Genomic DNA, 22,897 nt, shown 5'->3' on the forward strand with positions numbered 1-22,897 from the left:
CTCAGCTAGAGTACAATTTCTGCACTTCAACATTTTGTCACCTCTCCACTTGGGTTCGGTGTCATGCTAAGCACACAATCACACACAGAAGCAAACCTTCTGGTCAACAAGAACTTGTTCTGTCTGTAAGAGAGTTTCAAAATGGTCGACTTGGGATCTTATTGTCTCTTGCATTTCCTGGAAGCGCTTCTGTGTGGTATTCAAAAGCCTCAAGAGCTGCTTGCTCTGGTTTGGGGAAAGATCTTGGGCATGCTCAGATATGAAGAACTGAATATCAAGTGCTGCGGATTCCAACTGCATTTTTGTACATTCAAACTCTTTTTCCAGGTCCTGCAAATTAAGTAATAAAAATAGTTAGCATAAAAAAACCCTGCAACAGCTTTTCCCAACCTGGTGCTCTCAAGATGTTTTGGCATGCAGCTTCCATAAGCCTCAGTCAGCAGGGTTATGGGCCAATAGGAATTGTTACAAATCATCTAGAGGCCACCAGATTGAGGAAGCCTGCCCTATCATTTGATAAAAGGTTAAGCTCACTCACTGGTTTTTTTAAAATCATTCAGATATCTGATCTGGAATTCACTCTGTATCAGTTCATAATCCAGAATCTATTAAAGATTATTACTAGACATTTAGGTTTGTTGAGCCTTCCTCAAATTCATTGACTTGCAACATCAGATCTACATACAGTGGTACCTCAGGTTAAGTATTTAATTCGTTCCGGAGGTCTGTTCTTAACCTGAAACTGTTCTTAACCTGAAGCACCACTTTAGCTAATGGGGCCTCCTGCTGCTGCCACACCGCCGGAGCCCGATTTCTGTTCTTATCCTGAAGCAAAGTTCTTAACCTGAAGCACTATTTCTGGGTTAGCGGAGTGTGTAACCTGAAGCGTATGTAACCTGAGGTACCACTGTAATGTTAAGTGTAATGTTGGGGAGGAGAGGGGGGAAACCCCATTGCATCAGCAGAACTTGTTCAGGTCTTCTGCTGACACCACCCTTTATTTTTGAATCATTGCACTGAAGGGAATTACACTGAGGCTGTGTTTGCTACAGTCTTGGTGGACATATGTGCAAAATATGTGACTGATAATGAGTTAAATCATAAACTTACTGACAGCATTTTCTGATGTTGAGCCTAGCACCAACCTCAAGGAAGAATTACTTTCTACTATTGAGATTTAGAACTTCTGTAACCATTCTGTTAAAACTATAGGAGTGTTACTTGCACAAATCCTGACTGCCTATCTGAACTAACAATAATCACCCAAACTATCACTAGCTTCGAACATGTAGGTTATTGGTAACTAGTACTGAATCAGAGTGGAGATCACCTACAAAACATCATATCTAGAAGTTAACAGTCACTGACAGATTAGGCACCAAATGATACATGCCTTGAGTAACTGAAACCTTTGCTTCACATCTTCTATATCACATGTATCCACTTTGAGATTATTCATTATTTCACTCTTCTCATCAATCCAACCTGTAAACTCCTGAAGCTTGACTAGATGTTTCTGATGAAGCACTGAAAGTTTAGCCTAGAAAAGATGTTCAAATAAGATATTTATCCAACAACAGATCTAAACCAAACTAAAATGAAAACCAAACCAAAAGATTTCAGTTAGATGACAGTGAAACAAAGCTACTGGCATAATCAGAAAAATAAGGAGATATTTTTCCCACTATATACATGTGGCGTATTTTAGATCTACAAGAACACTTTGCTAATGATACTAATTGCATACGCAAAGTCTATTTAATTCTGACACTTCAACAATGGGCAAAAGGGTTTATATCACTTATCTAACAAAAATTCTTTAGGAGAGAGCAAATTCTTTCCAATCCCAGTTACCATTTCACAATAATGGAACTCCTTTTCTTTCAAAACTCACTAAATAATGAGACTAAGAACAAATTCATGTACACATGCTTATCAATTTAGGTTGGTATTTTTGTAACGTGCTCTGAGACCATTTAGTGCAGGGTGGGTTATAAGTCTACTACTACCACCACCACCACAATCAATGGATGATACTCAACTCAACATGAAAACATTAAAATGAATTGTTTGAGAAAGTTCTTGTCTGTGGTGCTGATCTATGATCACTGAATCACACATGCACATCATCATTTGATGTTCAAGTAATCAAAGGATGCACAAGTTTTTGTATTCACTGTGATTCGGAAGGAATGCATCTGCAATCCTACACACACTTTCCTACAAATAAGCCCCAATGAACACAGCAGGCATGCACAGGATTGTGCTGCAAGTGATCATTCATTGTGAACTAACTTTTAGAACATGGGTTTCAGCTAGTTAGTATCAGGCAATAAATTTGTCACCAAGTATGCAAAACCATTTTACAATACTTATGTGCATTTTGCACTTGGTTTTGTTTAAAATGGTTGAACTAAATCTAAGTTTGGAGTTGGATAGGTTAAAAATCTATAGAAGTAAAATTGATGTGGGCTATGAACCTACCATTTCAGAGTCTACTGCCAAGACTATTTGCTTTGCTCGATTTGAAGACATTTCGCAGACCCCAAAGAAATCCTTCTCCAAACATTCATAGCTTTCTTTTAGATCCACAAGCTGTGCTCTGGGAACATCCGTGTGCTGAAATTTTAGAAACTCTTCTGCTAACTTCATATCTTTTCGCAGAGTAACAGCAAAGCCAGCAAGCCCGGATTCAAATGACTACAAAAAAATAAATACAGATGAGGTGCATTAAAAGCACGTCAAAGTGCAAGTAGATAAATAGGTACCGCTCCGGTGGGAAGGTAAACGGTGTTCCATGCGCTGCTCTGGTTCGCCAGAAGCGGCTTGGTCATGCTGGCCACATGACCTGGAAGCTGTACGCTGGCTCCCTTGGCCAATAAAGTGAGATGAGTGCCGCAACCCCAGAGTCGGCCACGACTGAACTTAATGGTCAGGGGTCCCTTTACCTTTACCTTACCATTAGTCCTAGAGATGGCTGGGAGACCTGAAATCCCCACCCAGCCATGATGTTCATGGGCACTCAACAAGTCACTATCACTGAACCTAGCCACCTCACAGGGCTGATACAAAAATAAAATGGGGTCATCCCACCTAGAATTGCCCTGGGAACCTTGGGAAATGGCCACACAAATGAGATAAATTAACCCTAGACTCCAAGATACACATCTTTTTATTTTGCTATCTCTTGTTCCCCACTCACCTCCCACACTGCTCATATCACTTTCCATAGTAGGACAATAGCTCTTTCTCCAACCACTGCTGCACCACCCCTCTTTCCTTCATCTCAGCATCCATCTATCCAGGGATACCTTAACTTTAGACATTGTTGCCATGCTCATCATGCTCTCCTTTCTCTTCCTCCTACAAATTAGCAGGAATGGACTACAAAATGCACGCACCATAGAGAGGGAATCACCCATGGAGAGAGTGTAATGTGTAGCCCAGGCCTGTAAATGGGATCTGTGGGGAAAGGACTCAAGAGTGTGCTGTTCCATTGATTTGTATTAGATGACAAATGGGTGCACATTTCTGTGCCTTTGGGTGAGAGAAATGTGGGGTGATCACTGGCTAATGTTAAGTATATTTTTTATGATTTGTGAAGTATGTCAAATAGATTTAGCATATTTATGAAAGATAATACATATTTTACTCTTATTCTGATGACTTGTGTTTTGAGGGTCTTATGAGCTACCTTGAATATATTATTTTGCATGGAAGATCAGCATATAAAGAGACTTAGTAATAATGACATCTGACCTCACTATTTAACCTCGGTTTCTATGTACAGATAAGAAGCTTACCTCTAACTGCTCAAGTTGTATTTTTAGGTCTTCCAGGTCATTACTGATGGGCTGCAGGTCATCCAAGAGAAATTTCATATCTTGAACCACTGTCAAATGTCTCCTCATATTCTCCAAGTACCAAGAGCATTGCTTCTGAAAATATTATTGTCATTTTAGTATAACTAGAACTTATCAACACAGTAGCAGAAAAACACTTTTAAAAACAAAAAGGATGGTATGTGTTTCTTTTTTAAAAAAATGCCTAGAGATGCAATTTAAATGTTCATCTGTGATTCTACTGTGATGTTAACCAGGGGACATTCAGTTCCTTGCGATAGGCGATTCAATGCATACTGCTAATATAGGTGCCATGTTTTGATTATGCTAACAAGCACAAGCACCAAAATGAACCAAAGACGTTTTTCATTTGTTTTACGTGTCTTTGCTTAAGACAAAAATTGTAACTAACAATTGTAAGTAAGTAAATTGTAATTGTAACTCACCATGCTCTTTGAATCAGGTCTTGGTCCAGAGTCCTCTGTTTCCAAGGTTTCAGAGAAGCTTTTTGGTTGCTGGTATGGCTTCTCGGGCTGAGGGTATCCTTTCAAATCAAGAGCCTTACTGCATGCTTCAGTAGTCTCTCTAGCAGTTTCTGCTTTTAATCCTGATGAACTTGTAGTTTCTCTTGAGATGGGAAACGCATGGTCATTCTGAGAAGCGTTTTTCTCCTGCTCTCTTTCTGTCTGGGCCTTCATGTCCCTTGTCTCACGGGTGTTCTCATTTCTTTGACTGCAATGGTCTTGTTTCAGTATATCGAGGAGGAGATCAGGACTTCTATTATCAAGCCAAATAGGTGGGGTAGAATTAGGTTCATTTGCATGGATGCACAACGAAGCAGCCACTGAGGCACTTCTAGTATCCTCACTTGTATGTTGGACAGCAGATTTGGTAGGGTCCTCGTTTTCCCAGTGTGTGCTATCAACCATTTTAAGTAAATTTTGCATTAAAGCTTTTGTGCCAATATAACTTAAAGGTTCCTCTTCCTGCTTGCAGTAAACATCTTTTATTTTTCCTTTAAGTATTTTTGTTAAGCTTTCAGGTAATGTGGGAGGCACTTCAGGAAAAACAACTTCCTGATCATTGACTGGGGCAGAATTAGAAAGCATCACATCTTTTAGTGATTGTTGCATTTTTATCTGGATGCCATTTTGAGAGAAAGTAGGCTCATGGTCTAGAATGTCATCTTCCGTAGGCTTCCCCACACTACTGTTTTGAGTGACCACTGCTTCATGTGCTTTCTGCTCAGAGCTATTCTGGCTATCATCTCTGGTGTCTAAAGTACTAGAAGATGATCCAATTACACATGTATCTTCTCCAGAAGCTGTTTCATCAGCCTTGCTCCCAACCTTTCCAATAGATTCAACATGCTCCATATTGTTGAAGTCACATTTGTGGCTTTCATCATAATACACCTTGGAATGAGCACTAGCCTCTTTGCTAACTTTATCTCTTGTAGGTTCTGATACAACTGATGCAGGAAACAGCTGTTGTTTGGGGAGCAATTCTTTTAGGTGCTGTTTTCCCTCGCAGTTTCCACTTCCTGATACCACAAGCTCCTCTCTATTCTCTTCACTGTCTCTTTCACCTTTCTTTAGGTAAGGTGAACCATTCTCTCTCATTGCTAAGATATCCTTGGCCATTATATCTTTCGCACTTTGCTTTAAATAAGTAGAGAGGTCAAACCCCTCTACATAGTGCACTGATTCATCTTTACCAATGTCACTGGAGTCTGTAACCAATGTGGGCTTATTTGAAATTTGATCAACACTTATTTTTTCATCATATGAGGCAGTAATTTCATAACCATTTTTAATAACTGATGAATAAGGCTCCCTAAAGCTTCCACTTGATTCCTGGATATGACCTTCCTTCAGAATGCACACTCCATTTTTATTTTGTTCCAGAGCACCAATTTCTACTTGACTATGTGGCATACTGGTAGATGCTTGTTTTCCATTACCTACTTCTTGTCTTTTCTCACAATTTAAACATGGCATTGATATATCATCAAGAATTTTAGCTTCCCTGTGTTCAGCATGTAAGTTTCTTTGAGAAGGTATATCAGACGTGGCACTAATATTTTCTGTTCCAATTGCGCCTTCTGATGTTGCACCATTGCTTATGCTTAATTGGGAGGTTTGACTGTTCTGTAATGCAAGGTTGTCTTGCATGAAAGGGTCAGAAGCCTGTTCTGTTTCTTGCTGGCTTCCCTCTTTACTTTTACATGGTAGGTCCTGAATGTTTTCTTTAACAACATCAGCTAAATTTTGATATTCATCAGCACTGTAGCTTTCAGGGCACCGTAAACCATTGTTTCCTGTTGCCTCTGAAAGTGCAGACACCTGGACCCCAATGTTTTTATCATGGCACTGAGAGTAATGCATTTCCAATACCTCTTCATCTTCATAATCTGTCTCTTCGTAAGTATCATAATCAAAATCCACATAATCATAACCTTCAAAATCATCTCCACTGTCACTATCACCATTATCGCTACTGCCATTCTCATCACTATTGCCACTGCCATCATCATCACTGTCATTATCCATACATATGCTTTCATGTTCACTCTCAGAGACATCTTCTTTCGTTTTAATGCCCTTGTGCTCACCTCTTTGCATTTTAACTTCATCCAACTTTTCCAGGGAGCTGTCAATCTCTTTACTTTCTTCCCTTTCTTTTTTCTGACCATTATCTTCTATATCTCTACTGCTTTCTGCCTTGTCTTCTAGAATTGTGCCCAGTAGCCTTGCATTGAATGCTGCCATATTTATAATTTCAAATGTATCAGAGTCACTTGTTTCACTAAAGCACAGAATGCATTCTTCTTCCCTACTTGGGTTGCCCGTGGAAGATTTTGCTTTTTCTTGCAGCTTATCTGCTACTCCATTGATGGCTACTGCACTGTGGATGAGCTCTGGAGTAGCATCTTCTTTAACAACAGAGGAGTCACCTTTGTTTATTCTGTCTGAGCTACAAACTGTACCATTGTTATGATCAATTTGCGGAGCATCACAGGCTTCACTGCGATCTTTATGTTGAGTTGGATCACAAGGATCTTCTGACTGAGTACTATGTTCTCTTTTAGGCAACAGCTCAGATTGCTTGCTGTTATTGCCTTCCAGAACTAGCGAGCCACATTCAAATGTTGACTTGCTGTCATTCGCAGGTGGTTCATTATGCTTCATACTAGCACTGACTTCCAGAGGTGATGTGGACTCACTATCAGTATTGATTTTAATGGATGATCCATCAAGAGTGTCAGTAGTGCCTTCTACTGGGAGCCCAGCATTTGTATCAATTGAATCCTTGAGTGGACATCCAGCATGAGTAATAGCACCGTTTCTCTGAATTGGTCCAATATATTTATCTTCAGTATGATATTCCAACAGTGCAATGCCATCAGAACTGGTATGGTCATCAAGCAAAGATACACTACATATATTAGCCTTATCTATGGGTTGTTCTCCATCACTGATATTCATCTGATTTTCTACAGGTTGTCCACTTTCAGTCTGTTCTTCCTGTAATAATCCATGGATCAAATTTACGGTGTCTTCCAGAAGTGAATCACCATTAGAAGTATTTTCTAGGACTGACATGCTATAGTCATTGGTGCAATCTTCCAGTAACTGACTGTCATGTGTATGCACTCTAGTTTCCAATGGTAATTGATCTTGCATGCTGGTGTAATTTTCCAATAGACAGCCAGCAAATGTATTAGCATGGTCTTCCAATTGTGAATTGCCATAGCTATTTGTAACGTCTTCTCGTGGTGGCCTATCATTCATATGAAGACATGCACCATGCATTCTGGAGTGGTCTTCTAATGACAACTTGCCATTCCTATCATCATTGTTATGCAATACTGGGGTGACATTCGTTTCCACTTGCAATACCCCACTCTCATTACAAGTCTCTAATTCTTTCTTAGTGCGTTCATTTAAACATTTTTGGTCAGGTTCTATACTAGTGTATAAACTATCCTGAAAGCCATCTTTTACCTCACCTTTCACCTCATCGTTCTTCATCAGCATAATGCCTTCTTCAATCTGCAAAACCTTAGGCATGCATTTTTGCAGGCTGTTGTCCATGAGATGTGAGACCTTAGTGCTTGCTTGAGCTTTCTCATCTTTCTTAATAGCTGAAGAATAATTTGCATCCAAAACACTATTGAAGATGCCTGGGGAGTCATTTTCACTCCCCTTAATGTTCTCCCCCTCTACTATGCAAATATTATCTTCATTTACTATTGGAGGAAGGTGTCCTTGTGAACAGTTTGAAAGAGATGTTTTCATTTCAGCATTTCCAGCATTTGCTTGGACAGTTAAATTTTCATACACTTCCACTGGCATTTGTTCTGGAAGTTTCAGTAAACTTCCAAGTGCATTTTCTTTTTCAAGATTTTGACCTGGATTGATTTCCTTTCCAGATGTATTCGTGACACATTCTGACTGCTCTGAAGCACCAGCCACAATATGAAAACCATTTCTCCCTGAGACTATGTCATTCTGGTGATCTTTACAAAATGCCTCCCTCTTATTGCTGCTGGACATATTTTGAATACTCATATCTTGTTCTGAAACATTGCTAGTGATATCACTAAACATTGCCCCTTTGAGCTGTTGCTCAATATGTTGTGCTTTTGTGTTTAAACACAATTGCCCTTCGGTCTCATTTGTATTACTTTCAGAACGACTGCCATCCATTAACAGGCTGACTGTTTCATTTAAGTCACCACAATGCAACAAAAGCCTCTGACCGGTGTTCGCATCCATACAACTATTTATCATTAGGTAAGACATGAATAGCTTTTGAGTTTGTTCCGAGTGGCAAGATATGGGCTCACTGGTGCTAGAAGTGTTTACATCATTTCCATCAGCATGTTGGTTGGATGCCTGGAGTTCACAAGACGAGAGCCATCTTGCAGCTTTTTTCAAAGGCAATGGTATATCTTCCACATTAGGCATTTCATCAGGTAGGGTAACACTATTCAAAATTGATGAAGTGTTGCTTTCTATGACTCCCTGCTGGGCTGCATCATCCAGGCTGATCACTTCACAAGTTTCTGGAATATAGAGTGCTGCTATTTTTTGCCGCCCCTTTAGAATTTTGCAGGCCTGCTCATTAGTGATCATGCCTTGATGCAAAGATGTAGATACAGGAAATATTTCCCCACTATGTGGCCAGATGAGTCCAATGAAGCCTCGTTGTGCCTGTAGTACCAGCAAGGCACTACTAGAAGAGATCAAGTTGCACTGCACAGCTTCATCTACAGACAAACGTTTTGATGAATTTTGACACAGGATCCCACCTGTCTGAAGCTGATGAGTCAAAATAGCACAAGCAGCATCCTGGTCAATAACCCCTTCTCTCATTGCTTCTTCAACAGTCATTCTGTGTCCTGTATCAGGATGAATTATGCCGCCAGAAAGCAGCTGGGCACCTAAGAGCCTGAACATGGTCTCCCTCTCTATGAGTCCTTCATGAGCTGCTCTCAGAATAGTTATCTTCCTTCCACATTTTAGTGTTATTTTGCCTCTTTCTTGAGGGGTCACAGGCAAGAGCCTCAAGCCTGTTTCTCTATGTACTACAGTTCTTTCAAGCAATTCCTCAAGGGTTATCTTCTCTGCAGTGTTGGGGTCAATAAGGTCTTTGCTCATGTCACGTCTTTCCAGGAGTTTAGTGTATAATGCTGCAGAGATCAGATTCTTCTGAAAAGCTCTGTGCAAAGTCAGCTGTTCTCCCGTGGCTGGTATCATTAGGTGTCCTCTGGAAAGCTGAATCTCAAGAATTTTAATTGCAAGAGGTTCTGAAATTAAACCCTGTTCCAAAGCAGCTACAACTGGGAGTGCTGCTGATTGCAATCCTGAAATGACCATCTTAGCATTCTGTAAACCTTGTAGTTGCAATACAGCTTGGTCATCGACAAGTTCATGGGCTTTGGCTTCTTCAAGGTCAAAACTTCTTCCCAGGGCTGGTGAAATTATATCTGATAAAATGAGCTGGCTCTGAAGTAACTGAATTCCAGTGTCATAGTCAATGAGGCCTTTATAAACTGACTGCAAGACTGAAAACATCTCTCCAGTTGTTTGATCAATAATGCCAGCTATGACTTTATCCTCCTAAAAGTGAGTATAAAAATAAGAATTGTCAGCATTTTATGAATGGTAAATGATTAAAACTTTGAATTTTAATATGATATATGTACAATATAAAGTCACTTACTTACCAGAGTTCCACCCAAACTGTGAATGTTAGCAGTTCAATGCAGAAGTGATGTCAGTGATTCAACAGCACACGGTGTGATAAAAGATTGAAACACAACATGCATTGGTAAACCAAAAGCCTATGCTCTGCATACACCAAGAGGGTTAGTGGAAGATAAAATAGTATATGATTGCATAGTGAGCAAAAAAGACACGTACCTGAAAGGCAAACTGTCATGCTATCTATGTGCTTTGTGAGAAGTTAGCATATATTGAGAAAACAGTATGTGGTACAAAAACACACATGCTATTCATGTTTACAGCATACAGCACTTTTACATAGACACCCAAAATCATAAGGATCAAGTATCGTAGCTACTTAAATGCACTGCAACTGTGTTGTATTAAAAGTCATCTATTGGGAACAACATTTAAGAAGTATGTGCAGAATAGTCTTTCTTTGCATATACTCTCAGGCATTTTGTAATGCCTTCCAAAGGCAGTGTCAAGCGTAATAGACCTTAAAGTATTATCTCACAGTTAATGTGACTATAAACTCCAAACGATGTACCCAGTTGAAATTTAATGAACTTTGGAAATATGGCATACTTCCTGAAATACTTATCGGAGAGCATAGAATACTGAAATACTTATCGGAGAGTAGAGAGGCTATGGAACTTCCACGTGGTGTCATGTTTCTGAAGTACAGACGCTTGACAGAATTGAAAGTATGGCTTTTAAAAAGAAGGGTTAAGTGATGTATGATTCTATGCTCTTAGTTCATGCAAGACACAAGGTATAAAAGCCTGTTCATATACAACTTTCCACCTGTCCATTTATAGACACTCAGCTATAATTCTAATTCCACAAATCGATCGAAAGCTGTCATTCATTTAGTTCTGATTTTGTTTGTGTGATACACACAATTCGGTGCAGGTTTTTGTTTTTAGTATTCATACAGAATTCCAAAACCATGCAATGGATCAGATTCAGAAAAGCATATATACTACAGCCAGCAACATAACTCAAACTGTTGACTACCTTTTCATCCACATTTTCATTATCTGCATCTTGTTCCTGCTGCAACTGCTTCAAATCTTCATTGGACAACAGTTTATAACCTTCTTGCAGGGACCTCACGTGGTTTTCCATTTCATTTTTCTCTTCATCTGTCATTCTTTTGGGAGGGGGAATAGAAGATGTGAATGGAAGTGCTAACAATTTCTAAACATTAGTTGTTCTCTCAAGAAATAAACATACAGGGTGGAATTCAACATCATGCTATGAAGACATGTTCCAGCAGACCTGGAGACAAGGTTTGCTTTGTAAGCTGATAACTTGGCAGTGGTGGCGGGTCATATGGGCAGTAATTCCCAGGGATACACTGGTAACAAGCAGTGCAATTATTAGTACCACCATTAATTAATGCAAACTGCTTTAGTTCAATTAAGTAAGGTGCCATTTATAAGGTAGAAGGGGCAGTACCTACCCACACCCCATTGTTTCAGATTTCATATAAGAACTCCTGAAATTAGAGGATATCTGCTGCCTGCACACTGATTTTATATAAGAAATGGCTGAAACTCGTCCTCAACACAAATTCTGAAAGGGCACGACTAATTTTAAAGTGCAATAATCACAATGAACCTACTTATCACCATGTTTTGCTAAAAACGTCTGCGTTGTTTGCAAAGCTTCTGATATCTGTTCTTTCTTGGTTAACAATTCGTCAGAAGATATCTGAAAAAAGGAGGAAAATATGTTCACAACTCCATTCTAGAAATACATTTAAAAAGGGGGTGGGGGTAAAGCAAAAAGGTGAGAAAGGAGTGAGCAATTCAGGAACATTATCAAGGGCATAATGGGTGGTATCCGGAGATGTATGAACAGTATTCTGCTTGTGTAAGGAGACTTCCTGTTCCTCACCTTGCAAGGTCCCCCAACCCTCTGAAACAGATTTTGAGGGTGCACAGGGAGTTGCAGGGGAGAGGGGGTGGCAAGACTATTCTTTTGTATACCACCCTTCATCCACAGATATCCGGGCAGTTCACAGTATGAAAATACAAGATAAAAACACAAAATAGCCTATTGTACGAAGGGAAGTCTTTTGAGCATGTGTGACAGCAGCATCAGGTACAACCCAATGTATCTTTAATAACAGCAATAGCCTATATTGCAAATCCATTTTTAGCCAACTTGTCCCTTATTAATGAGCCATAAATACATGCTTGGTTATGAAACACTAAGGTTGTGTTTATAGATTACTGGGAACATGAGAACCATAATTAATTTCAGGTATAAATACGGACACCCACTATTAAAAACATTTGTTAGGTGACCTTCTTCAAAACTTTTGTCTAAACTGTTCTGGCCTTTGCTTCCAACGAGATGTTGCTGCACTACAACTCCCATCAGCTCCAGTAGGAATGGCTAATGGCCAGGGATACTGGAGGTTGTAGTTCAGGAACATATGGAGGACCAAATGCTCCCCAAGTTGTTTTAGACAGTTTGTAAATAATCAACTACTAGATTAAGAACAGCCTTGATGTGTGAAGTCAAATGCTCTGACATTACTCCCTCACAGGATGTCTTGCAACCAAAGAGGTCTATGCAATTTCAAAGCTATCGTTTTCAGTATTTTAATAAGTTAAATCAACTACTTCACTTAACTTCCTTTGTGGATTTTGTGTGAATGGTATAGTTACCCAGGATACTGATCTTTTATTCTCAAGTATTTCCAAACCAGGAGTTCTCAAACAATATTAAATGCAACTCTCCATAAATCAAGGATAAAAGTTATAGATTGCCAACTCTAACCAGAGCTGAAAATGTGGATGAGCCTTATACACACACACACCTTTTCAACCATGAGGGTTCCCAATTCTTAAGTGTATCCCTGCTTTCTCTTATCCCATAGAACTGACAGAAGTGAATCTAATCAGATTAATTCTGGTCTAGTCTATTTCAGATTTCTTTTTTGAAAGTGCTACATGGGGTACATAGTATATGGATACAGGGCATGGAACCATGCTTTCATATACTAAACTAAAATGCATCACCTTGTTGTAATAGTTCCAAAATTGTTCTGAGTACCGGAAGAAGGAAGTCTTACTCATTGTGAGCACCACCCAATAATTGCTCACAGAAGTCACGTGAAAATGTTCTGCTGGTGCACACAATCTCTGCACCTTGGAGCTACTCTATACTACGATGGATACAGATGATCAAGATACCCCCCTTACAAATGCTATTTAGCATACTGGGTAAGCCACAATTTACAGGAACTAGACAGAAAGAAAAAGATTGCCGTGTGATACAGGTGGCCCATTTTAACCTCATGGTGAAGAGGGAATGCAAACCCAGGGGTTTAAAACTGCTTCTTAGTCACTGTACGTTATGACGATGAGGCGGATTTCAGTAAGTGGCTTTTTTGTATCTATAAAAAACTGCAAGCAAGGGCTTTTCTAATGAAAATATAAAAGTGTTTCGTTGTTTGGTGCTAATTTTCTCTGGAAATCATACAATTAAATGCACCAAAAGATACGTGTCAATTTACGAGGCAGTTTGTACTTTTCTGCAAGCTTTTTCTTTCACAAATTGCCAGGACAGGAAGCCCAATTCAGAATGGGACCGTGGTGAGGTGGATGGGGGGGCAGTATTTAACCTTTTGCCTCATGCTGGGACCATGATTTGGATCTCACCATGTGTCTGCAATTTGCAGAGGGGGGGAACATCTGTCCTTAACAATGGGAGATCTTTTCCTCCAATGCAAATTCCACATACTGGGGGTCCCCCAAGATCAGGAACATAGGAGGGGCAACAGGTTAAACTCCACCCACAGCCAGGGTTCCAGATCTAGATTGTCCACCGATTGTCCTGGCATTTTTTGGAAGCAGCAGCTTGCACTCAAGGACAAACTACGCTGAGTAATGTCATGTGTAGCATTTTCTCCATGTGTTTAATATGCATGTGGACACATGCATTTCCAGTTATATTAGGCACAACACAAGTATGAAAGACTGAAGAGTTTCTCGGTATCATGCAATGGGACCAGTAAAATATTGTATCATTTAAGTTCTTCAAATTACTTACTGGTACAGGACTGACTGCAGATTTCAAGGGTTTGGTTCGGGAGTTACTCTTACACGCTTGGCGGATGTGAGATTTCAGGTTCTACTCAGCCTCCAATATCCCCCCCACCTCCACCCCTTATTTGAATACAGTGTAACATTTGGAAATGGGGTGTGTGTGTGTAGGGTAAAATATAATAAACTTAAATTGTGTGATTGATACTCCCTAATAAATTGGGGAAAGCAATGTGATTTGGGCCTATAATCATTGGGTTTTATGAGGTCCCTGGAGTTTCCAAGGTAGTGGTGGCCTTGAGAATGCCCCCTTGTGCCCATGAAGAATCTGATACACACCCTGTCTCACTGCACCCTTCATCATGAGGTTCCCTCTTGAAACATCAATGGAGTTGAAGGAGGAAACAAGAAGAGTCATTCTCTTTCCCATTTCCTCTGTTAGTTCTACAGGCTCAATTTAGCCCCTGATTAGGCAGGAAACGGGGATGACAAAGAAAGAAAATGGAAGTGGCCAGTGGGAAAAAATGGGGAGGCTACAGGAGTCAGGAAGTGAGGGAACGATCCCTTCCAAACTGTTTTTAAATTTCTCCTACCTAACCACCATCAAATCACATGTCACATCTGTTGCCATTGACTAAACCATGAAAATCATGGATCTGGTGCCATTTGCGATGGATGCGAACAACAGAGCTTTGTGGCTGCTGACTGCAGGAGATCCCTGCAAAACCATCACTAAACCGTGTGCCACCTCTTCGTCTACTCTGATAGTTTTGCTGTGATCCTCTGTAAAAACTGTGAAAATATATGAAGAGCAGTGCTTTGGATCCAGATTTCTGTGATATTAGCAAATGCCAGATTTGTGATTTTTAATATAGTCTATTACTGTAAGCTTTAATCTGATAGGTTTTTGTGGGCAGCATCCCATGTAAACTCATGCAAATTCAAGAGGATTGTTTCTATTCTACCAGACAAACTTTTACCTAGAACCCATGTAAAAGAACTTAGGGGGGGAGGTTAGCATGTGCTGACCTGGAAGAGATTAAAAAACTAAATGGATCATACCCATAGTACACACTCTATGAATTCTGAATGGGCCTCAAAGGTTGACAACTCCTGTAACTTATAAAAAAATTACACCTCCATATTAACATCCAGAGGACTAGCTAGGAACACCTGGTGGGAAAGGAATGAAGGTATTATCATTTCCCATCATAAGTAGGGAATATTATTGTCCAAACACTGTTTCTCCTTTTTGTCTTGAATGTAGTCTTTCAGGAAAAAACACCCATGTATCAGTTATGTAGTCTGGTGAATTTAAATAAAAACACTAGTATGTAAATTATATTTGTTCTTAAGCACTTTAAAGTGAAGGTTGTATCCAATGCCAGCCCTACTCAGAGCAGACCCATTGATATCAATAGGCGTGACTAACTTAGGTCCAGGAAGTTCAATGGGTTTTCTTTGAGTAAAATATAAGCTGAATACAATGAAATGTTCTTGTGCCACATTTGGCACTTTAAAGACAAAACAACACTGTGTCATGCATCTGGTAGCATCTATTCTCAAGCAGTGTTTTAATACCTGTTTCTTAGGAGAATCTGCTTTTTCAGACTTTTCTCCTCCACCTTTGCTGAGGCTCTTGGTGATGTTTGAAACCCATTTCAGTAAGTCCCCAGCTTTTTCGACGTGTTCTTTCTTCTCCTCTTCCACTGACTTCTGATGAACAATGTGCATTGCAAATATATATATATATTTAAAATTGTAGGTATATTAAGTTTACAGCCAACCCGAAAAACAGTTACACTGTCAAAAATTTTATTGTGGAAGATGCCAGATAATGAGCTTTATTTTTACTTTCTTTCTTTTTTATCCCCATTACCACAGTCATTCTTATGCATGCTTTTTTTTTAAAAAAAAGGTAAACAATAATAAAAAAGTAATTGAAGTAATTAAAACTAAGATAGCCATTATGATACATATAAACACATTCATATACATAGATGATGGAACTCACATTACAGAAACCTCCCAGCCACCACTGCACAAGCCAAATCTAAGCAAGGGTTTGCCAGGAAAAACACTCTAAATCTCAGCCTTTGCATTAGATGTACACCCAGTTCTAGATTATCATGTTGTTGAAGAAGACAATGAAATTCAATAACATACTTCAATCCTGTGCAATTAACATAGCATCTTACATGTTTCTCCTGAGAAGGAAAATTACTAATTTTGTAGCCAACTTTATTGCCGATTTCAGGTTTAAGTTTAAAATGGTTTTTTTTTTTAATGTAAAGAATCATGTAGTAGAAGGAAAACCAGAAAAATAATAATCATGTAACAGAAGTCTATCATTTTCTCTGAAATTTCCAGTGTCACTGAGAATCTTATCTCCATGTAACTTGGGCTGCAATACTATCCCCACTTAAGGACTACAACCCATTAAATTCAGCAGGACTTTCTTCTGAGTAGACATGGGGAGCACTGTGCTGTTACAAAGGCGTAACCGCCACCTAACACAGAGAGGCTTGCTTCCATGTAAACATGCCGTTAGAAGAATATCCAGTCTTTATGACAGAACCCACACCACAGTAAACTTTGCACCGGCAAGCAAGCATCCTGTCAAATCTATTTATGATACTGCATATTAAGTTCTACACAAATATTCAAGTGCCATTGACTTCAATGGGAGGGTTTACATACTTAGCTCCCTGTTTAACTTTGGCTGAATCAATGGAGATAGCGCAGTCAGTGGAGCATGAGACTCTTAACCTCAGGGTCATGGGTCTGAGCCCCATGTTGGGAAAAATATTCCTGCATTGCAGGGGGTTCGACTAGATGACACTTGTGGTCCCTTCCAACTCTAGATTTTTTTTTATTTTGCAGGATAGTATTGCATCATACACTGATATAAATGCAACAGGGCATATTGTTTCACTTCTGAAAATTTCCCAAGAGCAGCTGGAATGGCAAAAACAACAACAACTCTGCAACACATTGCTACCACAATGATCCCAGTTAGCAAGCTGCTAATACCATTTATACAACATAGAGGAACAATTCAGGGATAGTTTTGAGTACATTCAGGTCCTAATGATTTCAAGGAGAACTAAAGCATTAGCTTAAATTTCCACCAAAATCAATGGGGCATAGAAGTGCTTAACTCTTATCAAATTATGCATCATAATTACAAGCATGGAGCAACGTTAAATCTACTGTACGCGGAAAACTATACATAAGCAAACTCAAAATGCTTTGTTCTGCTTAGAAATCAGCCAGGAACCCTATTTTACAACCCAATTAAATCATAGGGAATCATTTCCATGAGCCAGATGGTTTAAATTACTGCAGGCCAATTTAATAACTTCCATTGTTAAATTATGACTGTGAGGAAAAATACAGACTAGAAATTCCTGAGGAAATGAGCTCAGCTGCTTCTAGCAATCGTAGCCCTGTGTGGCAGTCAAAAACTGCATTATCAAGGGCTTCTTTATACGTCAATTTCTTCTTTGTCTTGGGACACGTAATACCTTTTAAGTAGAATTTGTCATTTTTCATCTTTGTAGCAGTGACGGCATCAATAATGCCCCTTTTAATAGCTTCTTCCATCGATAATCTGCAATGAGACTTGGGATCTATCAATCCACCAGTCAGATGTTGATACTCTAGGCAGCGAGTGCCCATTTCTTTCTCTAGGACATTTGTGTTCATTGCTTCAACGGCTGACAGAACACTCTTTGTTACAGGGTGAATAATCCCAGTAAAGACCAGTTCACACTGCTGGACGTGCTTAGCAGACGCCTCATCAATCAGCTCCATTTGCAAGGCCTCAGCCACACTATATCTCTTCCCAGTAAAGGGATCAATTATACCTCCCGTACTTGCTTGTGCTTCAAGGCACCTCAGCGCTGTGGTTCTCTCCACTAGGTTTTTGCGAGCAGCTTTCAGAAGAGGCATTCTCTCATTTGTCTCGGGCAGCCAGACACCAGCAATGGGGCTGTTGACATCCGTGCGTGGTTTAGAATTGCTCAACAAAACATCCGCAAGCTCGCTGGCTGTGATTTGCCCTTCCTTGTATTGACTGACCAGCATTCTATCAACTTTGCCATCAGTTAATGCCTCGTCAATGTTGAACTGCATTCCAGTTTTTAGGTCTGTCAGCACAAGGTAAGAATTTCCATGGTGATCAAAGCATGTGGATTCTTTCCACTGAAATTCTTGCCCTGACAGCTGGAGGTAGGTACTTTTGTCTATCAGGGACTTTTTATAAGCCTCATAGGAGGTCATTTCTGCTCCAGTTGTAATATCTACCACAGATATTTTATGAATTTTTTCAGCAGATGGGGTGGTTATTTTTCTCTCCCCAACAGGGAGCAGGAAGCATTTGCTTCCGATATCAAGTAAACACAGTTTCAGCAAATCATTATAATACATGGCTTGCCTATTATTTGGATTCTGGAAGACTTTTTTATTACTGGAATGTTCATATATAAATTTCAGAACCGTGTTGTTCAGCAAGCCCAGCTGGACCGCAACTTCAGGATGCACACGGACACTTCTCACAGGGTCAATAATACCTCCACTTGCTATCTGAGCTTCAATAAAACTTTTGCCTTTCTGCCTTTCAAGGATTCTGGTTTCAATTGCTTGATAAACAGACAGCTTTTTCCCAGAAAATAGATATCCTAAAACTGCCTTTTCTGCCTCAAGAAGCCTGCTTTTGTATTCATGATCTACAAGTCCCTTGGCAACTGAATCATCAACAGAGTATTTCTGACCTGCTGTGGGGTCAATGATAAAACCAGTGGCGGCCTGGGCTTCAAGCAGTGCTAACACAGATGCTTTTTCAATTATTCTCTGCTTAGCTGCAGAAGCAAATGAGACCTTCCCTTTACTAGATTCAATATACAACCCAGCTATTGCAGTAGGCTTAGTCAAAAAATTCTCAAGATTTTTTTGAACCTCAGCAATGGCCTTCTTTCCTGAATGAAGCTGTTCAGCTGTGCTCAGGTCTAGAAGTTTAACTTCAATCAACTGCTTGGCAGTTACATCATGCCGGAGACCTTGAAATTTGATATTATCATATTCAGAGGGGATCAGAGCAACCTCCTTGGCTTGCTTTTCCTCTAAGATGGCACTGATCTTTGATAAATCTTCATTTTGGAGATTCTGTAAATAGGAATTGTTTGACATAATGAAGGATACTGTACTTAGAAAATAGCATCAAGTTATTAATCTAGCCCATAAACAGGGAGAGGGAGAGAGATGCAGAATATGAACAGCAAACACTAAGAATCAGCAAACTTTATTAACCCTGGCAATATGGAATTTGGTTTGAGAAGGAAAGTGGGATGGAATGACAGCAAAGTGTAAAAAGAGAAACTATCTCTTAGCAATATCATCACCCTTCTAATTGCAAACTCAGGTGGTGAATGAAGGCAGGAAATCCCCAAGATTCACAGAAGCACTATATATTAAAACCTAAGGGGGCAAAACCAAACAAACCCTCAAAGGAGACAATGCTCAGAGCATGCTCAGTAGCTATGGAATACAGAGTGCAGCTGGAAAAGAAAAACAAAACACAGCGTGGGAAGAGTGGTACGGCCAGTTTGGAGGGAACTGCTGAGAGAACCCTGAACAGGGTCACTCCTTTGGCCGAAATGAGAGACTGCACCTTTTTGCTCCAAGTACCACTTTAAAAAATCTAATGCGGATGTGAACAACTTGGATTTGTGAATTTCTTTCTTCATTCTAGGAAGCCAGGCCTGTTGTATGTGCAGTACAATACTTAAGAGAGATCTTGGACTTCTGTAGGCCACAAAAAATCATTCGGCAGTTGGATGGGGAGCTTTTAAGGCTAGAAGTGCACTTTTTGCCTCCACCTCATGTCTTGTTGAAATCATAGGGTGTGGGGACAACTGTGGGCAGAGAATGGTGTAAAGACACATCATTCTGCCTGCTGCTTTTATCCGGCAAACACCATTTTGCAGAGAAGTGTGCTCTTCGGTATGTAGGGCCCCCTCTTTTAAACAAATGGGGAACCTTTTGGTGGGTGAAATTTTTGCTTCCACACATGCAAGCAACTTCTGCATCTGCACAAATGTCTTGGGGTTATAATGCGGATTGATGCGTGCCAGATGTAAGAAAGTGTTCGATATCAGATAAGATGAAAACATAGAAATAGAACAGAAAAGCAATGAAGATTACAGGAGAACAGAAAGTTGTAACAACAACACCCAAGCAATATCAAACGCCATCAAATGTGCCATGTACCTCCAATGGATGCAGGCGCTTCCCTAAGCCCACTTCATAACTCTCTTCAAGCCTGGAACTGAGGAGTTTGCCGTCTCTCAATTTATCTATTTCTGAAATTCTTGTGATAGGGTTGCTCTTATCAACCGTTATCTCAAACTCTGTGCTTGTCTGGGAAACATATTCGGCATAGGACTGTTGACTTATTCCATTTTCCAGTTGGTGGGTTACTCCGGACAACTGGAATGGCTTCTCTCGTTGCAATGAATCAGTGGCAACTGTTTGCAACTTCTGTGCAACCAGCGGTTCAGATTTGCAACTTGAGCCACTTAGGTGTCTCCTTCTTAATAAAGGAGATGTGGTCGTACAGAGGTTAATATGTTCAAAATCTCTTGGGGAGGTGTCTCCCAAGTAACTAAACCCATTTCCCTTCCACCCAAAGTCTAACTGGATGTTCCTTTTGTTGATCTCATTCTGAAACCAACGCAGCTGATTGCCGTGATCTCTTTTCTGCAGGTCTATTTGGTGCTTCAAGTTCTCTACTGTCCGCCTCTGCATTTGCAACTCTTCTTCCATTTTGCGGTATTTCTGCACATACTCCATTTCTGCATGCTTGCCTTGCTGAAGCTGCTCACGGGATTTCTGAAGTCTGTCTTGCAGGTCTTCAATTTGAAGTTTATACATTCTAATGTTGTCTTGAGCCATATGGTTTTCTTGCTGCAGGGTGATGCATTCCATCCTGATACCAGATATGTCATTTTCCGCTATGTTGTGAGTTTCCAAGAGTTTTTCAAATTTCTTCCTAAACTCTTCCGCAGAATGCTTGAACGCAATTGATTCTTCCTGAAGTAAAGCCACATTTTGGCGTGCCATTTGTTCCTCCAAGGTCTTCTGATGCAAGTCATCTTGCAGCTTCTTCATCTTGCTATTGAGCTCATGAATATGGGACTGCTGCTGCTGGACCTTCTGCTCATTCATCTTCATTTCCATAGTGAATGTGCTCATCTGAGTACGTAGATTTCTTATTTCCATCTCTGCATTCATGTTATAAGCATTGTCCCTGTCACATTTCTGCTTAAATTCACCGGCTAATTCTTTTGCTTTTATTAGCTCATCTTCTAATCTCTTGATGTGATCCAAGTGCTCCTGCTCAAGTATTATCTGTTTGTGCAGTTGTTCGTTTGTGATACGTAGTTGCTCTTTGAAACCTTCAGCCAGGGCTTTTAATTCATCATTTTTTCTGTCAATAATTTGTCTTTCAAGAATTATCTTCTCTGAATCAGTCCGGACTTCAGTCATCATTATTTTGGTCTCGCTGTTCCATCTAGAAAGCTCCTCAACCTTCTGTTTTAACTTTTCCACTAGGTGATTGCTATCTGCTAAATCATCTTTCAGTCTTTGAATTTTCAGCTGGTTTTCTTTTTCTTCTCTTGTCTTTTGAAGGAATTGTTCCTGCATTTTTTTTAACTGTTCTTGTAGGCTGGTTGCTTCCCCTCTGCTTGAAACAGTTCTTTGTTCAGCTGCCATTTTTTCTTGCTGAAGAGAAGTGATTTGGGAATGCAATTGCTGAATAGTAATTCCAGTGTGTGTGTGTGTCCTAGCCAACTCTTCCAGCTCCATCTTTAACAGTGCCTTCTCCTTCTGAAGTGACCTCAGCTCTTCTTGATACTTCATATTTATTTTCTTCAGATCCATGGCTTCTTGCATTACCTCTTCAGCTTTGCCTGTGGTTTTCTGCAGCTGCCTGTCAAGCTCCTTCAGCTGCTCCAAGTATCCTTGCTCTACCAGCTCTTTCTGATCCAGCTCTACTTTAAGGCGCCTGAGAGAATTATTGGCATCATCCAGTTTTTCTTTTAGTAAGCGAGCCTTTTCTTCAGCAGACGCATTCTGCAGTTCAAGTTCACACAGTTCGTATTTTAGGTCTTTGATGGTTTTCTCGGACTTTTTGTTGGCAAATGTTAGCTCATCCACCAGTTGCTGGAATTCCTCAATGTTTTTCAGTTCTTGCTTTTCTCTGAAAATGTCTGAACCTGTTGGCAACAGAGTTTCTTGTCCTATTATAGTAATTTGCCTTCTGACTTCAGTTATTTCCTTTTCTCTGCACTTGCTTTTCACCAGACTACCTTGAAACTCCATGTCTTGTTCCATTTCCTTAATGAGTTTCACAAGTTTCTCTTCTTCAGCAGTCTTCTTCCTCAGCTCCTCCATCAGTGCTTTCTTTTGCTGCTCTAAATCTTGAAGATTGGTGTCCTTCCTTCTTAACTTATCTTCAAGAGCATCTCTAGCCACAGCAGTTTCCTCTAGCTGCATTCTGAAAGCTCTGAACTTTTCTTCAACCATACTTCTCTGAGCCTCAGTCTTCAAAGCGAGCTGCTTCACACGCTCCAATTCCTGCTCTGCGTCTTCTTTCTCTTTAAGAGCATCCTCTAGTTCCATGCGATAGCGCTTTGCTTCTTGCTCAGCCTTGGCTTTCTGGAGAGAAATCTCCTCCATTTTTGTCTGCTGCTTC

At 40.0% G+C, this 22,897-nt stretch overlaps 2 protein-coding genes across 35 annotated transcripts in view; both read right to left on the bottom strand.

Annotated features, from left to right (window-relative positions):
• Nucleotides 1-22,897, bottom strand: part of LOC308472756 (dystonin-like) — a 306,554-nt gene that overhangs the window by 118,294 nt on the left and 165,363 nt on the right. For 23 of the 34 annotated variants that reach the window (XM_080997848.1, XM_080997841.1, XM_080997871.1 and 20 more), the window contains 8 exons: nucleotides 15,721-15,855; nucleotides 11,706-11,794; nucleotides 11,096-11,231; nucleotides 4,289-9,970; nucleotides 3,804-3,938; nucleotides 2,485-2,700; nucleotides 1,394-1,540; nucleotides 97-330 (listed from right to left, as the gene is read on the bottom strand). In XM_080997848.1, the coding sequence (XP_080853974.1) occupies nucleotides 97-330; nucleotides 1,394-1,540; nucleotides 2,485-2,700; nucleotides 3,804-3,938; nucleotides 4,289-9,970; nucleotides 11,096-11,231; nucleotides 11,706-11,794; nucleotides 15,721-15,855 (6,774 nt within the window). The remainder of the gene's footprint in view (nucleotides 1-96; nucleotides 331-1,393; nucleotides 1,541-2,484; nucleotides 2,701-3,803; nucleotides 3,939-4,288; nucleotides 9,971-11,095; nucleotides 11,232-11,705; nucleotides 11,795-15,720; nucleotides 15,856-22,897) is intronic. The other 11 variants (XM_080997863.1, XM_080997857.1, XM_080997856.1 and 8 more) reach the window with 2 other exon arrangements.
• LOC308472795 (desmoplakin-like) lies at nucleotides 15,938-20,387 on the bottom strand. The gene has a single exon (XM_080998010.1). The coding sequence runs from the start codon at nucleotides 19,327-19,329 to the stop codon at nucleotides 17,515-17,517; it is 1,815 nt and encodes a 604-aa protein (XP_080854136.1). The 5' UTR covers nucleotides 19,330-20,387; the 3' UTR covers nucleotides 15,938-17,514.

This window comes from Podarcis pityusensis, assembly GCF_964106645.2.
Source record: "Podarcis pityusensis genome assembly, chromosome: 3".
In the NCBI taxonomy this organism is placed as follows: Eukaryota; Metazoa; Chordata; class Lepidosauria; order Squamata; family Lacertidae; genus Podarcis; species Podarcis pityusensis.

Coding starts and splice junctions, on each gene's coding strand:
- LOC308472795 (XM_080998010.1), bottom strand. CDS start 19,329: ATGTCAAACAATTCCTATTTACAGAATCTCCAAAATGAAGATTTATCA.